Source organism: Camelus bactrianus, chromosome 27 (genome assembly GCF_048773025.1).
Source record: "Camelus bactrianus isolate YW-2024 breed Bactrian camel chromosome 27, ASM4877302v1, whole genome shotgun sequence".
Taxonomy (NCBI): Eukaryota; Metazoa; Chordata; class Mammalia; order Artiodactyla; family Camelidae; genus Camelus; species Camelus bactrianus.
In genome coordinates, this window is record NC_133565.1 from 10668541 (window position 1) to 10688878 (window position 20338).

At 44.4% G+C, this 20338-nt stretch overlaps 1 protein-coding gene across 1 annotated transcript in view; it reads right to left on the reverse strand.

Moving 5' to 3' along the window:
- GABRG3 (gamma-aminobutyric acid type A receptor subunit gamma3) overlaps positions 1 to 20338 on the reverse strand; it is a 429923-nt gene that overhangs the window by 373003 nt on the left and 36582 nt on the right. Inside the window, exon 3 of the mRNA XM_074354051.1 lies at positions 7221 to 7288. Coding sequence (XP_074210152.1) covers positions 7221 to 7288 — 68 coding nt within the window. The remainder of the gene's footprint in view (positions 1 to 7220; positions 7289 to 20338) is intronic.

The window sequence follows — 20338 nt, forward strand, 5'->3', positions numbered from 1 at the left end:
TGGTTTTAAAAGCCTTTATTAGCTTTTAAAGCTTTTCAATATCATCTTCTCTTTTTGAAGATTTTTCTTAATTCCAGAAATCATTTCCATTCATCCTGCGTGGCTCTCTCAATATATTCTACTGATTTAGTTAATAACATGTATATTGTAGACACCATCATTATTATTTCTATTTGGCAAGGGCTTTCTGTCTAGTGATAAATCAAATCTCAAGCACACAAGCTTTACATATAAAAATATTACTTTCCATTTCTTAAAAGGACGTTAAAGCTACATACAAAACCATCTTCTTAAACAACCGCTAACTAACAGACCACAGCTCTGTTTCCTCGCGCTGATACAGCTAGAAGAAATACATCACTAACTCCCTTTAGTTTCCCTCAAAGAGACATTATTTATAGGGGAAACCTGCACACGCTGGAGTTTAGAAAACCTCTCTCTTCCTCACTAACCTGAAGACATCTGGGAAGGTTACTGAAGCGAGAAGGAGATCCCACAGCAAAGTGTCACAGGGCTTAACTCTTGGCTCCAAGTTACTTCCTTGCCGACTATTAGAAATTCAACCTTATTCTAACTAAACCTAAAATGTTGGTTGAAAATGCATGGCTGTGACGGGACAGCTTCTCCTAGGCCAACACTCTCAGTAAGAACAATAGAAAAGCTGGACGTTATTTGATGAGGCCAGACACCAAGGAGGCAGGCTTACGTGAGCAGCGCGCTCTCTGCAGAGCTCACCTCCTGCCCGCCTCTGATGCTGGGTGGGGAGTGGCTGCTGAGGGTGAGGACCCAGCAGAGCACAAGGAGGAACAGGAGGGCCATGGCTTTAGAGAGAAGAGATGATGGGGGAATGAGCCAAACAACATGGGCTTTCCCTCAGTCCATTTATACACTAAGTTGCACAGGGTCAAGAGGTTAAAAAGCAACTGGAAAAAAATGGCTCAAAAAGAAGAACAGAATTTTCAGCCATTTCACATTGTCAGAGGTATAAACACTAGAGTTCAGGATCATTTGGCAGGGGCCCTGGGAAGCATCCTGAGCCCTCTGTCGGGACCCCTGGGGAGCTGTCCACAGGGCCGGAGGGGACCAGAGCTCACCTGAGCCTCAGCAAGATGGTAGAACAGCCCCTATGCAAGCTCCGACCTCCAGACATGAGAGGGAATGGTGCTGGAAGTCTCTGCCACTTTTGTACACAATCAAAATTACCAGGCAGACAAAAAATGCGGCCAAGCAACAAATGAGATGATAAAAACGGTACCACGGATAATCAGATACTACAGCTGTTAGCCATGAATTTAACGATTAACGCATTCAGGAAAACAGAGTGCAAGATGTGGAATTTCACCAGAAAATCGATGTCTGTTAGTAACAAGCAAAATTAAAATTTTAGAAATGAAAATAACTCAGAATGATACATGCACCCCAATGTCCACAGCAGCACTGTTTACATTTACAACAGCCAAGACATGGCAACAGCCTCAATGTCCATCGACAGATGACTGGATGAAGAAGCTGTGGTGTATTTATACAATGGAATATTACTCAGCCGTAACACAGAATGAAATACTGCCATTTGCAGCAACATGGATGGACTTGAAGATTGTCATTCTAAATGAAGTCAGAAAGACAAAGAAAAATACCGTATGATATCACTTATGTGTGGAATTTTCAAAAAAGACAAATGAACTTATTTACAACACAGAAACAGACTCAAATACATAGAAAACAAATGTATGGTTACCAGGGAGAATGGGGGTGGGAAGGGGTAAACTGGGAGCTGGAGATTTGCAGGTACTAACTACTATATATAAAACAGATGAACAACAAGTTTCTACTGTACAGCACAGGGAACTATATTCAGTATCTCATAGTAACTTACAATGAAAAAGGATGTGAAAATGAATATATGTACGTATGTGTACAACAGAAACATTATGCTGTACACCAGAAGTTGACACAACATTGTAAACTGACTAGACCTCAACTAAAAAGAAAAAAGATGCAAAAAAAAATCACAGTAACTGAAATTAAGAACTCAACAGACGGCTTTCACAGATAATAGACACATGAGGAGTGTCTTGAGATGCTGAGATGCAGGCTGGAAGGTTTGCACTGAGTGAGCTTGGGGGGCAAAGGGATGGGAAGAAATCCTAAGGGACAAACGGGACTTGGGAGCAATGCATAACATTCACAGGACTGGAGTCCTAGAACATGAAAAGACAGAACGGTGCAGAAGCAGTATTTTAAGAAATAATGGCCATAATTTTCCCAACCTGATGAAGGATATCAAACTACAGACTCGAAAACTGAGATGGATCTTAAGCAGCGCAAATGCAAAGACCGGAACAAGGGTGGCACTGTGGTGTGGCAGCCTCCCCTTCTTCTGGACTTTCCTGAGCTGAGGACCCTTCAGAAAAGTTTCACAAAGCAATGGGCATCCTCCAGGGACAACAGACCCTTCTGGAATGGAATTTACTTTCTTCTCTCCTGGCCTTTCTGTGATTCCACGTGGTCGCCAAACTCACCTCTCAAAACTGCAGCCCAAAGTGCCAGGAGCAGAGATGAGGTTCACAGATGTCACAGCAAGCTGCATACGCTCCCCCACCCCACCCCCGGCTGCACGCCCTCCTGCGAGTTCTATCCTTTTAGGCCATGGGTCATATAACGGAGCATATTCCAGTGATTTTTAACCTGTCTCTTTGATCTCCACAGCCTCCTCCTTAATTTCTGGGTAACACACAGTCACAACGAGCTGTTACAGTGACATCATATCCACTCAACCACTAGGTCCTGGATACCCTCAGATGGTAGCTTATACCAGCTCGGTTAAACACAGAGGGGAATCAGCCAGCCTTAGAAGGCTGCATGCTCTATGATTCCACCTATACCACTTTCTGGAAAAAGCAAAACTATGGAGACAGTAAAAAGATCAGTGGCTGCCAAGGGTTAGTGAGGAATAAGGTATGAACAGGTGGAGCACAGAGGATTTTTAAGGCAGTGAAAACACCTTGGATGGTACAACAATGGTGAACACACTATACATGTCATCACACACTTGTGAAACCCCGCAGAACATGCAGCATCAAAAATGAATCCCAACGCAGACTGTGGACTCCAGTTAATAACAATGTGTCAACAGACACTCAACAATGGTAACAAACGTACCACACTGACGCAAGATGTTAACAGTAGGAGTGAGTGTGTGTGTGTACATGCACGCGTGCATGCGCACACAGAAATATATGGGAACTTTCTGTGATTTCTACCCAATCTCTGCAAATTTAAAATTATGCTAAATGAAGTAAGTCAGACATAGTAAAATAAGAATTGTATGCTCTTACTTATATGTGGAATTTAAAAAACCTGAAATCATTGAAACAGAGAGTAGATTGGTGGTTTCCAGGGATGGGGTGGGGGGTGGTTACTTACGGGTAAATGTTGCTCGAAGGGTACAACCTTCCAGGTGCTGAGATGAGCAAGTTGCAGGGATGTACATATGGCGTGGTGACCACCGTTAACAGCACAGTATTATACACTTGATACTTGCTAAGAGAGTAGATCTTGAAAGATCTCACCACAAAAACAGAACTAAGTCGGGTGACGGAAGTGTTAACGAACCTTGCTGTGGTCATCATTTTGCGATGTGTACGCACAGCCAATCACCCGGTACTTCATCTTCAGCTTATATAATGTTATATGTCAATTACATCTCAACAAAGCTGGAGGAAAACGTTTGAACTGCTTTAAAAAAACCAACTCTATTAATTTTTTTTTTTAATAAAAGGAAAGTGGTCCTAGCAGGAGACTCACCCTTGAGCCTGTTTCATCTCAAGTCCTAAGCTAGAGCTTTAGCTCTGCAGGGGCTGGGCTGTGGTTCACACCAACCGCAGAGACACAGTGGGGTCAGAACTAGGTATCTGGGTTCTCTGTCCCCGTGGGCTCCAGTTCACTCACCAACACACACGTGGGAAAGACTTATCTTCTCTCCCACAGTCTCATGAAGATCCAACAACACAGGCTGATGGCCAAGAATAGGTATCAAGCACTGGTTTTCTTTCTTCCTTTCCTGAAAGGTTTCTTACAGTGAAAATTCTCAAAAATAAACTCTCAGGCCCCTTTATATGCAGCCCCTATGGGCCTGAAACAAACCACACACCATCTCTGTAAGGAACTGTGCACATTTCGATATGTCATAACGACAAAGACAGAGGATGTGACTGAAGCTTTGTAAAGAAAGATTCTCCTCACCCCAGCTGAACCATTTCTAATCTCTGTAACCAGAAAAAGCAAAAACTCCAGGAGAGACAAGATAATGAAAATCAATCTGTTAAACAAGAGACTGAAATGCAACTTCATTTTTCTTTAGTGGAGAGGATGTCTGAAGCTGAATCTTCAGTACTAATAACACCAATAGAAGAAGCAGACAAGTAGGAAAGAGGAGAAGGGGAGGAAGAAACAGCTGTTTTCTCTCTTTACTTGATGGTTAAATGAATATTGGGGGGGGGGGCATAATTTTACAAGACTTTATTTAGCTTATGGTCAAAACCACAATAAAAATTTATATCTTTCAATCCTGTACACGTCTCTAAATTGCACCTTTTTCTCAGAATGTATTTTAAATTTGCTTTAGTCTCTCTCACCTTTTTTAAAATTATTATTGATGACTCAGTCCCCAAAACCCACTTAAACAGTCAGTTCTCTGCTTTTAAATTGCTCTTATTTTTCACGAGGTCCACTTTAAAGCATTTCACATTCTTTTCAAACTGTGTCGTTAGGTTTCATAGACAGAGTGGGTACATGTGATGTACTTAGCAACGTGAGAAGAAGCCTTGTATCATTCCAACTACTAAACAAAGTGCCATGAAGACAAAGGCTAGAAATACTCACCCTTGAGGAAGCAGATGTGCAGAGAGAATTTTCAGGGCAGCAACACTACTCTGTGTAACGGTGGAAACCTGTCATTTCACGCTTGTCCAGACCCACAGATGTTAACACCAAAGGTGAATTCTAGTGTCAACTACAGGCTTTGGGTGATGATGACATGTCAGCGTGTGTTCACTGCTCGTACAAATGTACCACCTGGTGGGGGATGTTGATAGTGGAGGAGGCTATGCGTGTGGGGGGAGGGGGCAGGGAGGATATGGGACCTTCTCTGGACCTTCCTCTCAATTTTGCTGTTAACCTAAAACTGCTCCAAAAAAAATAAATCTTTTTAAAAATAAAAGTTTAAACTTAAAAACAAAAAAAAGCAACGCAGAAGCCCCTACCTTCTGAGGCCTCTGAAACCTCCCTCGGGGGTCCTGCATGTTCCCTCCTCTGGTCGCTCAGCCCTGCACCTGTCTTTGCTCTGGTTCCCTGGGTTCCCTGATGGTTTGTTTATAAATCTGGATTTGAACTAATCTCTCGTGAAGCTGGACGTGCACACACCTCACATGGAAGTGTCCGCACACTTTCCCCATGCGGGGTCTGTCTGGGGCCTGAGGGTGACGTGACTATGGTCAGAGCCTCAGCCCCCGCACAACCCAGATCCGCCCACCACGTGGCATTCAAGCAGCACGTCAGCCCCTCAGACTCCAACCGCGTGCCAAACCTGCCGTCTGCCCTTTCACGGGGACCTTCCCACGCTGTCCCACCTGGCAGGCTCCTGCCTAGCGGCCAGGCGTCAGGCTGAGAAGACCTCATTGGAGCAATCTACCCCAACTGCAGGCTTTCCAGGGGCGGGGTGCCTGTCATTAACAAAGTCCTTACCGCCCTGTGGGAGACTGTCACTTACTCTCAGCCTCTCCTGCGGTGTAGGGTTTTCATACAGAGATGTCTGTCCATTCCAACAGCAAAGCCTAACCCTGGGCACAAGGTGGATCTCAACGTTACAGGAGTTCATGAAAAACCCCCAGAACCCCAGGTGCAAGCCGCTGTCCCTAAAATGACATTGTGACTATGTGTCCATGGGGGCACTTCTGTTGTAGTGTCAGCGTCTGAATGAAGTGTTGTGTAACTAACATAACAGAACTCCAGAATAAGAAGCAAACTAAGAAGTGATGACTCTATGTGGTCAACCGAAGAATTATTTACCAGGGGAGGGGATCACACTTGCAGTTTACGTTCACAATCTGCAGCCCACAGGTTGTGTGCGGTGAACCCTCTTTTATTCACGTCACCTCCTTGCTGGTGCCCCATCTCCAGTTTACGGGTGACATGGGGGATTTTTAAGTGAGTCACCCCCACTGAGTATCACTTCACCCCCACATGGAACCTTTATATATTCATCAAAGAGAACATGAACATTTGCATTATCTGGCAATGAAAAGAAATGATTTTGCGATTCATTTTGGAAGGGTTACGTCCAACTACAGAATCATACAATGAAAGGATGGCATTTTCAGTTGGCACCGTGCAACGCCCCCTGTCAGCCTCACGTGTCCCCCAAATCCAGGAGCCACTGTGGAGCAGGGAAGCACAAAGGAAGCCCCCTGCGTCCAGGAGCTCCTGCCACCGCCGGGTGGGTGAGGCAAGTGCCTGCTCCTGGAATCCCGCAAGATCTGCCTGCAGTGACAGATGCCAGCACAGCCCCTTCCTAAGAGCCAACCCCTGGTACAGGGAAGGCATTCTCTAGCCTGCGAACAGTTACTTCTGGGGCTTACTTTACTTCTGACTGTGAAAACACCCGACTCGGGGAAACCACACACTTGGTCCCATACTTTCTCCTGGTAAAAAAAAGAAAGGCAGCATGTTTACCCTCAGAGTTCAAACTGCAGACAGAGGTCTGAGCCGGGTAATCTCAGATCCTTTCCTGAGAAACACTAATGAAATGCAGGTCCTCTGGATCATGAAAGAATGAACAAAAGTACAAACATCATTTCTATTCATCCCCAGTATCAGTGAGGTCAGACTCAGCCAGCGACAGCACAAGCGCAAATCACATCACCTGGAGATCCACGTGCGGACAAGGCGGGGGGTGAGACACTATCCATCCTCAGAGCAGTGACCCACTGCTAGTGTCACGAACGCCACTCCTCGAGTTTTACCATTTCCAACACCGAAGCTACCAATGATTGCCACAGGTTTAAGAAGCCAATTCTGAGTTTAAAACCACACGATCAATCTCGGACGGAAACCCATGAGTTTAAAACCACACGATCAATCTCGGACGGAAACCCACGGTGAGGACGCGAGCAAGAATGGACAGAAATACTGTCAGGTCAGAAAAGAAAACAGCGTCTTACCATGTTTATTGAGGACACGGGACCGATGCTGTTAACATAGATGTCCACATCGATGACGGTGGGCTTCACTGTGGAGAAAAACACGTGTGTGTTAGTACCCTGTGCCAAGGACCAAGGCAAGCACTGCCCAACCTCCTTTCATCCCACACTCACAGCCAGGGGCACGTTGGAAAGGGATGGGACTTGCCTTGTAGTCACAATTCTAAAGGATGGAACATTCTTACCCATATTTAATAAATTCTAGAAAAACAGGACATCTGTACACTTCAAGTTGCCAGTGAGATGTGACTATACAGATACTCTGTAACATTTTGTTTACCTGATTATACAACAAAGAAAAAATAAAAAGATGAACTAGAAGACATTGCAAAACAAATTTGATGTCAAATTCATGCTCTGAAGCCAAACCCAAGTGAAGAGTGATACCAGGTATAGTTCAGGTTATTCATCCATCACCCTGGTTGCAACTCAAAGCAAAGACCCAGAGAGCACATACACCGAAGGAAGACAAGAAATACTGATTATTGTTAAGAGTGTAACCTAAAGACACATACCCCCATATCGCAGACTTCAAATCCGGACACAAAAAAAGAATAACACTTTAGCAGGTTGAGGAATTACTGTTTCAACTATGAGGGCATAAAATTCATATAATGAGAAACCATAACATCTAACGTGCCTTTAGGGATAAAATTGGCTCATTTAACCTTAAAGAAAATCGGTTTCCCTTTCCTTGGCAGAAATGGAACTGGGGAGACCGGTAACAAGCCTGCAGAGACGGCCAACCTCTGAGCCGGGGGTCCAGGCCACCCGACAAGGAGCAGGCTCCCTTCCGAATGGGAACAAGACTCCTGAACCTCTGCACGTGAACGCAGCGTGTTTCCATGGAAACAGGCGTGTTTATATCCGCGATTACTTCAAGGAGCTTCCTTCAGCTTCACTGAATAGCTGATCATTCATAAGTGGACTTCTGCGCTCCGCTTTCGGAAGGATGAGTAGCACTTCTATGCTCACAGTCTGTTGTTAAATTATGTATCCAGCAGTCTGCAGCCTGAGCCGTGTTCTCCAGACTTCCACGAAAATGGAAATAATGATTATAAATGGGAGCCAACTACTCTAACATCTGCCGGTACAACCAAGTCACGTTAGCTTCAAAAGGCTGTTAGCATTTTGGAAAACACCCCGATACAAGTCTACAAACCACGTATATAGTGTTCAAGTTTCATAAGAGGGCTATTCATTTCAGACTGAGCTTTGCCAACTCAGGTGAACAGTAAAGTAGCATCTTTCTTCAGCTTAATTGGATTCAGCAAGTGCTCTGTCTCCGAAGGCTGCACCACCTTTCGTGATGCTGGACAAAGGCTGTGTGAAGTCGGTCAGCTGAGGACCTGCGTTTTGCAAGAGCCTTTTCTGGTTGTTTCACGGTACTTATTAGATTGTACGCTTCCACAGCTTTTAATCTCATTAAATAAAAAGGACGTACAGATGTAAAGCCTTAACAACTTGACGTGGGAAGGGCCAAGTGAGTATTGAGTGCAATTGGATAATAAAGGTTTTAAGAGATAAGAGTTTGGAAAACACACACACACACACACACACAATCTGGGGAAAATAAACTGTTTTAAGCAAATGCTCATTTAAGCAGCATCACGCTAAGGTAAAAGGAGCATTTAGGAGAGTGGCTCTGACAGTGGTACCCAGGAAAGAGACCGGCCACAGGAGGTTCAAGGTTTATAATCCAAAGCCTCGCGATTAAGCCCTGACAAACGATCTTCAGCAAAGATGCCAAGACCATTCAGTGGGGAAAAGTCTTTTCAACAAATGGTGTTGGGTAAACTGGATATCTGTGAGCAAAATAAGTGAAGCTGACCCCTTACTTTACACAATATACAACATTTAACTCAAAATGGATCTGAGACCTAAAGGTGAGATTTGAAACTACAAAATCTTAGAAGAATACGCTAAGAGAAAAATTTCATGACATTGGATTTGGCAATGATTTCTTGCATATGACACCAAAACCACAAGCAACCAAAGAAAAACAAATAAATAAATTGGACTACATCAAAATTAAAAACTTCTGTGCATCAAAAGACACAACCAACATAGTGGAAAGGCAACCCTCAGAATGGGAGAAAGCATCTGCAAATCACATATGTGGCAAGTGGTATCTGGATATATCCAGCAAATAAAAGGGACTCCCACAACTCAGCAACAAAGAAGCAGAACAACCTGACTTTAAAATGGGTGAATGACTTAGACATTTCACCAAAGAGACATACAACTGCCCAATAAGCACATGAAAAAATAATTAACATTATTAGTCATTAGGCAAATGCAAATCAGAATACAATGAAATGCCACTTCATATCCATTATGATGGCTACCATCAAAAAAAAAATTCCCAGAAAATAACAAGTGTCGGCAAAGATACAGGAAACTGAAACCCTGCTGCACTGCTGGTGGGAGGGTCAAATGATGTGGGCACTGTGGAAAGCAGTATGGAAGTTCCTCAAAAACTTAAGCACAGAATGACCATATGACCGAGAGATTCCATTTCTGAGCATGTACCCAAAAGAATTAAAAGCAGGGACTCAATCATGTATTTGTCCATCCACATTCACAGCAGCGCTATTCACAACAGCCAAAAAGTGGAAGCAGCCCACAGAGGGATAAACGGTAAACCACGGGCAGTTCATACACAGGGACTCTTACTCTGCCGTTAGAAGCAAGGGGATTCTGACTGTTTCACATTTGTTTATGTGATGGTCGGTCAGGTGCAGCTGCAAGAGGAGAGGCTCAGGAAGCAAAGTCTATTCGCCCCCAGGTCCTAGAGACAGGAGGTACGGCATGCTTTGCAGGACTGCACGGGAAGGACACCAGGGTGGCCAGGAGGCAGAAGACAGGGCCAGAGAGGAGGCACCCAGGCCGTGATCTGAATCGGGGTTTCTGAGGGAGGGGCAGGGCAGGCAGGGTAAACAGGCAGGGCTGGCTGTTTTGGCTCGTCTGAATCACTCCCGTGGGCTTTGGGATACAGGGGTGGTCTCCAGTGGCCAGGCACCTGGCCCTGGGGTGATTAAGACAGAGGGGTACTGGCTCCTGGGGTGCACGGGCCATACAGAGGAGGAGTGGCCCTGGACTGGTTACTTCCCCCCAGGCTGGGCCCCCGGCCACCTCTAAGCATTGTTTACCCCTGGGGGGAGCAGTCTCTCCCCAGCCAGGAAAGGTTTTTAAATGTCAAAACATCATAATATACAGAAAATTTTAAATATAAATATAAACATATATACAGTAAGATGTTCATACGATAAACTGACACATGGATGAACCCTGAGCACATTAGGCTGTCACTGGGTGGGAGGCAGGAATGGGGACTTAGTGTTTAAAGGATACAGGGTTTCTGTTCTGCAAGATGAAGAGAGCTCCGGAGACGGATGGGGGTAATGGCCGCACCACAGTGTGAACGCCCTTAATGCCACTGAACTGCACACTTCAAAGTGCCAAGACGGCAAGTTTTATGTTATGTGTATTTAACCAGAATTTTTTTTTTTAATTAAACTCCGGGTAGTCGGGAGAAGGGTGAAGAATTACTCAGAAGTGAAAAAAAAAAAAAAAAAGTCAGGAACAGGGAGAGAGGGATGGGAGTTTTCTGAGTAAAAGAGGGGAAATTCTGTTGAAAAAGAGCATGGAATAGGGTGGATGGAACTGAGTCCCCACGTCTAGTTCAGAAATGGATTCACTCCCAATCCTTCATTTCAGTTCTACTTTACCTATGTGCATGGCACTCCTCTCTAAAAATTCAGAGTTAGTATGTCTGAGAAGAATCACAAAGTTGTAAGCTGTGCAGTGTGCCTGAACCGTGCCGATGCATGGGGACACCCGGCTACGTGTCACCCTCCGTTGCCCCTTCAAAGGCCGGAGCAGCCAAAGACTGCACTCCCCACCTGCCCCTGGCGCAGAAGCAATGCAGACGCCTGCCTGTTGGCTTTTCTCCGCCCACCCTGGGCTCCCTCTTCCTAGAACAATCAGTCATGAGCTGAGGGCACAACCCAGACACACAGACAGGAAACGGCACAGGTCACAGTGGCCCTGTCAGGGGAGATGCAGAACTGGACCAGGCTGGCTGTTGACTTTTCTTCTCCAAAATGCTACTTAGAGCCTGGAAGCGAACAGACTCTTTGTCTTGTTTATTGGGGACACAAAAGAAATTGTGTCATGGTAAAAAGTAAATAAATTATATTTTAATGGAAAAATAAAATCTTGATGTCAATCTCTTTGGGGCTAGACACCCAAAACCGCATGTAATACAGTCCCACATACCTATTAAACACACTTCATCAGCACCTCTTGCGGGAAAAAAATCAACTTTTATTTCCAAACTGCCTGACAAGTTACCTGCTAAGGGGCCCCATTTGAGGGTCACAAGTGGGTACTTCCCAGAACATGTCTAAAATGCCAACTCTGAATAAATACAACAGATAATAAACAACACATTTCTGTGTCACCACCACCAGTTCACTGCTGCCCAGTGGTACTGCAGTCCTAAGAAACACCTTTCATTTTTCTGCCTGACCAAGCTGGGTGGTTACTCTTCCGGCCCTGGGCTCCGAGAGGTAGGCGCAGATGTCATTCATTCAACAGGTCAAGGATGTCACAGCCCTCAGAACGCAGTCAGCTCCAAGTTTCTCCCGGAGCAGGGACAGTGCAGACAGGATGACCTGATTCCACATCTCCTCCTAATTTTTCCACAGTGAAATGGAGCGTTGTATGGAGCTGGTTTCTCGCAACCCCCAGAAGTTTCTTTGTAAAGCCACTGAATTTACTATGATATATTTTACTTTACAAAACTGGGAGAGGTAAGAAAAACAGAAAACAGAAAGCCGCCAGCTTAGTTCAGCCCCATGCGACGTGATTCACGGGGTCCTGGTCGGCCCGAGTCCATTCTCTGGGGAAGGCCAGAGAGGCAGGAACCCATTTCCCGAGGAACGAGGCTACAGGAGTGCACAAAACACCCAGCGCGCTGAGGCGCGAGGACCAGCACTAACGTCATGTGGGTCTTCTCCAGTCATTTGGGTAATACTTCTTACTAAAGACAGTCTCATACAAGTTTGGAATAAGTGTCTGGGGTCTTTTAGGAAAATGTACATGAAGAAACTAAGAATAAAATACTACATTTGCAGTAACATGGAAGGACCTGGAGATGGTCATTCTAAGTGAAGTAAGCCAGAAAGAGAAAGAAAAATACCATATGAGATCACTCACATGCGGAATCTAAAAAAAAAAACAAAGAGGACACTAATGAACTCACCTACAAACCAGAAACAGACTCACAGACACGGTAAACAATCATGGTTATAGGGGGAAAGGGGGTGAGAAGGGATAAATTTGGGAGATTTGAAGATACTAACTACTATATATAAAATAGATAAACAAATTTCTTACATATAGCACAGGGAACTATATTTAATATCTTGTAATAACTTTTAACGAAAAAAACATGAAAATACATGTACATACGTGCATATGCATGACTGGGACATTATACTGTAGACCAGAAATGGACACGTTGTAACTATACTTCAATAAAAAATTAATTTAAAAAAAATTTTTAAAAACTAAGAAAATACATATATATAGTCCTTCTCTTCATCTCCGTATTGTTAGGTCAAGCGCCCCCCTGAACACTCCAGTGAGCAGCGCTGGCCCCTGGAGAGGAGGGCTCACATGCGCGGGTCACCTTCGCCCCTCCCCCGCACACCCGCCACAGCTCCTGGACACAGTAAATACCTGCGAACTAGTGCGTGACCCTGGTTCCTGAAAATTATGGGTTTTAAGTTATTATATTTACTTGGACTTTACATGTTAAATGTCCACATGAGATTAAACACCGCAGCAGGAAGAGTATCTTTTTAAGGTCCCCTGGAACCTGACAATGACCAAGGGCTGACTCAAGCCGTCAAACAGGCAGAGAGCTGATAACAGACTGTCCAAGACAAGGATACTCCCAAAAATAGGCACCTGTTACAACAGAGATTAGATTAGCTCCCTGACAGCCGCACTGAGAGAACAGGTGGGGCCACTTTTATTCACTCATAAACAAGCAGGAAACAGAGGATGAGCGCAGCGCAGGCTGGAAGAGATGGAACCAGGGCTGGGAGTGCTGACAGGGATGGGACTGTGGAGTGGGGTGACTGCAGCTGCCGCAGAGGCCACCCTTATGAGCTGCCCCCAGACCAGCAGCAGCAGGGGATGAGGAACGGAGGCCCCAGAGAGCACTGAGCAAATGTGCTCCATGGGTGACAGCCGAGGGGGCCATGCTGCCTGGTCACCTGGCCGCAAAGAGTGGCCCTGCCCACCCCAGCTCTGCAATCTTGAAACGTCTCTTAACCTCTCTGTGTCTTGGTCCCCCTGTGTCTACCATGAGCTGACAACAGAACCTAATTCATGATGGGGTGCTGAGGGGGTGCTGTGAAATAAACAGTAGACACTCAGTACATTGTTTTGCTATGATCACGGGGACCCTCGGAACCAGACACAGAAAAGAATGCCAAAATCTCACATCTGCTGTCTGCTAAATAATATTTATGCCTAACCCTAATCCTGGTCACTTAAGGTTGTATTTTTTTCATGAGAAGTTTCAATGTACTGATAGAAAGATTTAAATATCAACAAGTGAGTGGGGGAAAAGAGAAATAAACAATACTAACTCTCTTGCCCATGGTGGTTAAATAGATTATAGTTAAATACTGGCTCTTTCAATAGCTGGGAACCTCCCTTGCAACCTTCCCGGCCTTTGAGGAAAGGGAGTGGGGGTTCCTGTGCTGTTGGCCCCTCCAGCTTACTGCCCCCTTCCTTTCCCTGAACCAAGAGTCCCCCTGGGCAAGATGGCGCACGAGGCAGACCAGCCCCCCAACCCCATCACCAACCCCCCTGCAAGTACTTCCTTCCGCTGTCAGCAGCCGGCAAACGGCACTCTGGTAAGCGCTCTGCACTGACTCAGTACGCAGCACCACTTTCAAGCCCACTTACAGACTGGAAGTCAGAACGTGATTGAGGAGGTGACTTATCCAGGAGTCTGCAGCCTCACAGAAGCAAAGCCCCAGAGTCCCACCCTCACCCTCCCAGAGGCTTCACTGTGGTAAAAAGCGTAGCAGGGTTCTGGGGAACAGTGGGTTCAAAGGGAGCTTACCATCATCATCATCATCATCATCGCAAATAATCTTTCCAGGTGCTTCTTAACACGCAAATACTCTGTCTCTGAGGCTTTTAGTAAGTTCATCTATGTGATCTGGAAGGAGGTGTGTTTCCAAATGCTCTTCTCCAGCTTGGACAATATTAGGTTACCAGTGCCTGGATGAAGGCACTGGGGTAAGAGGTACTACACAGAATGGGCAAACTTGGTTAATATTACAGTTTTGCCGAGGCCTTAGGTCCATGCAGAAACGTCTCGGTGCTGGAACACTGAGACGAGGCAGTCACTGCTCTGGGTCCTGTTTCAGGTCTGGTGGGTTCCCATGCAGACAGCTCTGACTCCTGGTTACAGGGTTCATAGCTAACCCCACCCCCAGGAAGCCCAGAACTGTGGAATCAACCCTGAGGTTCTCTCCTCTCCTCAACTTCAAGGCTCGCCGTGTGATTTCAAGTGGGCCAAAAAGAGTTCACAAAGATCAAGATAAAACCGCCTGTATGTTCACATGTGACTGAAGCACTGTGCTGTACCCCAGGAATTGACACAACATTGTAAACTGACTATATTTCAATAAAAAAAAATTTTTAAAAAGTTCTGGAAATAGCATGATGGTTGCACGACATTATGAATGTACTTAATGCCACTGAACTATATACTTAAGATGGTTGAAATGGTAAATTTTATGTATATTTTACCCCAATTAAAAAAATTTCAACTGAAAAAAAAAAGGTAAAACTGCCGTTACCTCAGACCTGGGTCAGATTTGATAAGTAATGTGGTAAAGATGGTAAACAGCGAGAGCCCACATCTGCGTGCACTCACATAAAATGTATTACTAAAGTAGAAAGTCTGAGAATTCACATTCTCAGAAGAACCTCAAATCCTTCAGAGCTCCAAGAAGGAGGTGCTCCAAAAAGCTCACCTCTACATTTCCACCTCGTATCAGAGTCTGGTGGTAAGAACACAAACGAAATGAGAAAACCACCTGCAAAAGTCTTATAATCTTACAAATTTGACTCTGAAGTGGCCATGTGACCTTGTAAAAGCAATTTAAATTTTCTGGGACTCATTTTCTCCAGTGCAAGCTGAGAATCTGAAGTAAGTTTTCCTTCCAACCATAAACGTTATTAGCTATAACAGGAAAGATAACTTTTAACAATTCCCTTGACAACAGCAATGTCTCCTTTCTACCGTCTGACTGGGAATACCAAACAGCACTCACCAACTGTTTTCACTCGGGAACACATGTGGAAAGCCAACCGCAGCCCATCGGTAAGCAGTGAAAAGACTGCAGACGGTGTGGGCAGTCCAGATGCTGACGGAGCTCACTGGACTTCAAACGCCTAACAGAGTGACATCAGCAAGACCGTGGAAGACAGCGCCCCAACTCCTCCTCCCCACAGAAAACCCACCTTGACAACAATATGCGGACCAACCGCCTTTGCGAGAAACTCAGAAGGCAGCAAAGAAGAGCCCAGGAGGAAAATCCACGGCACACGCTCCCCAGGGCCCCGACACTGAGGGAAGACGCCCAGCTCCCCACTCCCCCCCAGGGAAGGGAAGAGAAACGTGGAACATACATCCGATGGCCTGATTTTGGGAGGGCTGCCCAAGGGACTGGTTTCTGTCTTGCCTGATTTTAAGCCCTTCCAGGAAGGAGACGCCAGGCTGGGGGACACTGAGAACAAAAGCAATCAGTTTGGCCAATAAGCAGTCTGTAGTACCTCAGAGAGACACTAGGGAGCGCTCCAGCACCAGAAAGGGCTCAGGACTGGGGACCAGGGAGAGCTCCCAGAGACAAATCTGCAGACCCCTTCGGGTAGATTACACGCCAAAGCCTGGGAGGATGCACTCCCCCAGACAAGGTTTGCAAGACCGCCAGCCTCTCTAGTCAGAAGACTGGTGAAAGTCTTTCCTGTACAAAACCAGATCGTGAAGACTGGGGGAAGTGGCTGATTTTTCTCAAATGCCTAAATACCACAGGAGATGACAAGGCATACAAAGAAAGAGAAACACAGTTCAGTCGAAGGAGAACATTAATCTCTGGGAAATGAAAACAGAAATATGCATTACCAAAGAATTCAAAATGACCATTATAAGGACGCTCCATAAATGAAAACGGAACACAGATGGACAACTAAATGGAATCAGGAAAACATGAAAAAGAGAGAAATCATAAAGAAGAGCCAGACAGAAACTTTAGAGCTGAAGAATGTAATAACTAAACTGAAATACTCACCACAGGGGATCAGCAGCAGTCTGGCGTAGAAGACAGAACCAGTGAACTCAAAGACAGGATGTTCGAAATTACCAAGACAGAAGAGCAAGAAGAAAAAATTACAAAGAAAAGTGAGGAGGGCCTAAGGGGCTTCTGGAACACCACCAAGCAGAGCAACACATGCACAGGGGCGTTCTAAGAGGAGAAGAAAGAGAGAAAGCAGAGAGCCTGTTAGAAGCAATAATGGCCCCAAACATCCCAACTTGGGGAAGAGAAATGGAGATACAAACTCAGGAAGCTCAAAAAACTCCGAGTAGGATAAACCTAAAGAGGCCTACCCAGAGACGCAGTATCATAAAGCTGCAGAAAATCACAGGCAAGCTGAGAGAAGTGACCCAGCATGTGTAAGGAAGCTCCTGCTAGATCATCATTAAAGCTCTCAGCAGACATTTTGAAGGCTAAACGATAAAGAAGTGATACATTCACAGTGCAGAAAGGAAAGAAAAACTGCCAACGAGAATACTTTAGGCAGCAAAACTGCCCTTGGAAGTCCAGGAGAAATTACAATTTTCTCAGCTAAACAAAAGCTGAGGGGGTTCATGACCACTAGACCTGTCCTACAAGAAATGCTACAGTGACGCCTTCACACTGAAGTGAGCAACAATAAACAGCAACACAAAACCACACAGAAACATAAAACTCTCTGGTGAAAAAGTACATGGACAAATTAGACCACCGCAGTATACTAATGTAAGTGCATAAATCACTTTTAATTATGATACAAGATAAGTCACTATTAACTGTGTCACACGGGGCAAAGAAGGTCATTATGTAATGCTAAAAAGGCCAACTCACCTGGAAGACGTAGCAATTATAAATACATATGCTCCTGACAGCAGAATTCCCCAGTACACGTAGCAAACACTGACGGAACTGAAGGGGGAACCAGACAGCAACACACCGACCGCAGATTTCCACCCCCCGCTTTCAGTTACAGATCCAACAATGGGACAGAAGACCAGTCAGGAAGCAGAGGGCCTGAAACCCCTACAGACCACCTGCACTGACAGTCATACACAACACCCTCCAACACCACAACCGCGGAATTCACTCGTTCTTGTCAAATGCCATAGAGCTTTCTTCAAGATAAGCTGCATGTTTTACCATTTAAAAAAAAAGTCCTGGGGGGAGGGTATAGCTCAAGGGGTAGAGCACAAGCTTCGCACGCATGAGGTCCTCGGTGAAATCTCCAGTACCTCCTCTAAGTAATACTAAGTAAACCTAATTAACTCCCCACCAATAAAAAAATAAATAAACTTTAAATAAATAAATAAATCTAATTACCTCCCCCCAAAACAAGCAAATTTTTTAAAAAGTCATAACAAATCTACGAAGACTGGAATCACACCTACAAAGCATCCATCTGACCAGTGGAATGACACTAGAAGTCAGTACAAGGGAAACAGGAAAATCCACAAATACGTGGGAATTAACTCATTCCTAAACCAACGGATCAAGTCAGAAATCGCGAGGGAATTTTAAACACATGTGAACCCCAAGGAGCAAAAATGTCTTCTAAAAAAAATAAAAACTTAGCAGTCTCACACTTCTCCATTTTGAAACAACTACAAAGCAACAGTAACCAAAACAGTGTGGTACTAGCATAAAGACAGATACATAAAGCAATGGAACAGAACAAAGAACCCAGGAGTAAACCCTTGGGTGCATGGCCAAATAACTTTTCACAACAGTGCCAAGACTACGTCATTATCATTCCATTGGGAAAGGACAGTCTTCAACAAACAATGTTGGGAAAACTGGATAGCTACAAGCCAAAGAACAGAGCTAGACCCTGACCTAACTCCATGTAGAGAAATCAGCTCAAAGTGGATCAAAGCTCTTAACTGGAAGACAAGACTTTTAGACACCTAGTCTTGAAACCATGCAGGAAAAGTTTTGTGACATTGGATTTGGCAGTGATTTCTTGGATATGACATCAGAAGCTCAGGCAACAAAGGCAAAGATAGACAAATGGGATTACATTAAACGTAAAAACTTCTGCATATCACAACAGCCGGGAGGTGGGAGTTACCTCCATGTCCATCAACCTGTGCACATTAGATGTACCTTAGATCTTCTCTATCCCTCAGGAGTGAATAAAGAAAGTGTGATGTATACACACAATGGAGTATTACTCAGCCTTAGGAAAGGAAATCCTGTCATATGCTACAACATGGATGAATCTTAAAGATATCATGTTAAATGAAATAAGCCAGTTACCAAAGGACACATACTGTATGGTTTCACTACTATGAAGTATTTAAAGCTGTCAGAAGCCAGCTGTGAAATTCTCTGACCCTATTACAACTGATTAAACCTAAATAGTACAAACAAAAGATTTTTCACTGAATTATTTCACTTTTCTTTGTAAATCTACTTTCACAATTCAGTTTTCCAGTGTTACAGTGAACGGGTTTTGTTAATACTGACCTGTTACCTATCCTTGCCTTCCTACTTACCATTCTTTATTCATTCAACAAATCATCAGCCAGTGATTACCAAGCTGGACAGAGTTCCAGGAACTGAGGATAGACCACAAGCAAGACATAAAGCTCTTACATCCATAGAGTATAAATCACAGTGGGTTAAACAGATACAAAGCAAATAACCCAATCCATAAACCTGGTGTTTTGAGGGTGGTGAGTACTCTGAAGGGAATAAACCTGGGTACCAAGACAGAGTGACCATGGGGTAGGGCTGGGCACCTACCTTAGACACAGCGCCTCACTCCCCTGTCGCCATCACACCCTCTACAGTTCATATAGCTTGGCCTGTAACTGGTTCTGAATAAGCAATTACATTCCAATTACATCTAATGAGTTATAAATATAAAAATTTGGAGTCCCAGAAAGACAGTGAAAAGAAAAAAAAAATTCAAAGAGATTATATTCAAGAAATTTCCAAAACTGATGAAAGACATCAAATCACAGATCTAAGTAATTCACCAAACCCCAAGAATCATAAATATAAAGAAAACTATTCCTAAGATTGCCATTAGCAAACTGCTGAGCAGTCCTTAAAGAAATCTTAAAAGCAGCCAAATACAGGTAAATTATACCAAGAGGGAAAATGATGGCTAACACAGCATAAAAAAATAATAATAATAATACAAGACAGAAAGCAGTGGTCCAAGGTTTTTAAAGTACTGAAAAGAAACAAAATGTTAACCTGTAATTCTGCACCTCCCCCAAAAAAGTATTCCTTTGGAAAGAAAGGGGAAATAAACATGTCTTCAGACAAAGTCTGAGAGAATTTGTCTGCAGGAGACCTACACTATACAAATAATAAAGTCCTCATACGATTTAAAGAAATTACAGCAGCCTAGATCTGCAAGGAGGAATGAAGAGCATAGGAAAAGACTGGCTATGTGGTTACTAGACAGTATCTGACTTAATTCTGTCCAAATCTTTCACGGCCCCACTATGACAAAATGTCATACCAAGCAGAACATGGGGACAAATTACATGAAGGGCCTGTGAGACCCCTGTGGTGAAATAAGGGAAATGAGAAACACGTGTCTGAGAAGAGAACGACGTTGAAAGTAACACATCCTGTGCAAATCACACGTGGAGAGTTTACTGTGATTCGCAAAGAAAGCTCAGTGGACAAGTGGCCTTTTTGAAGTGAGGCTACACTAAGAGACACAGGTAC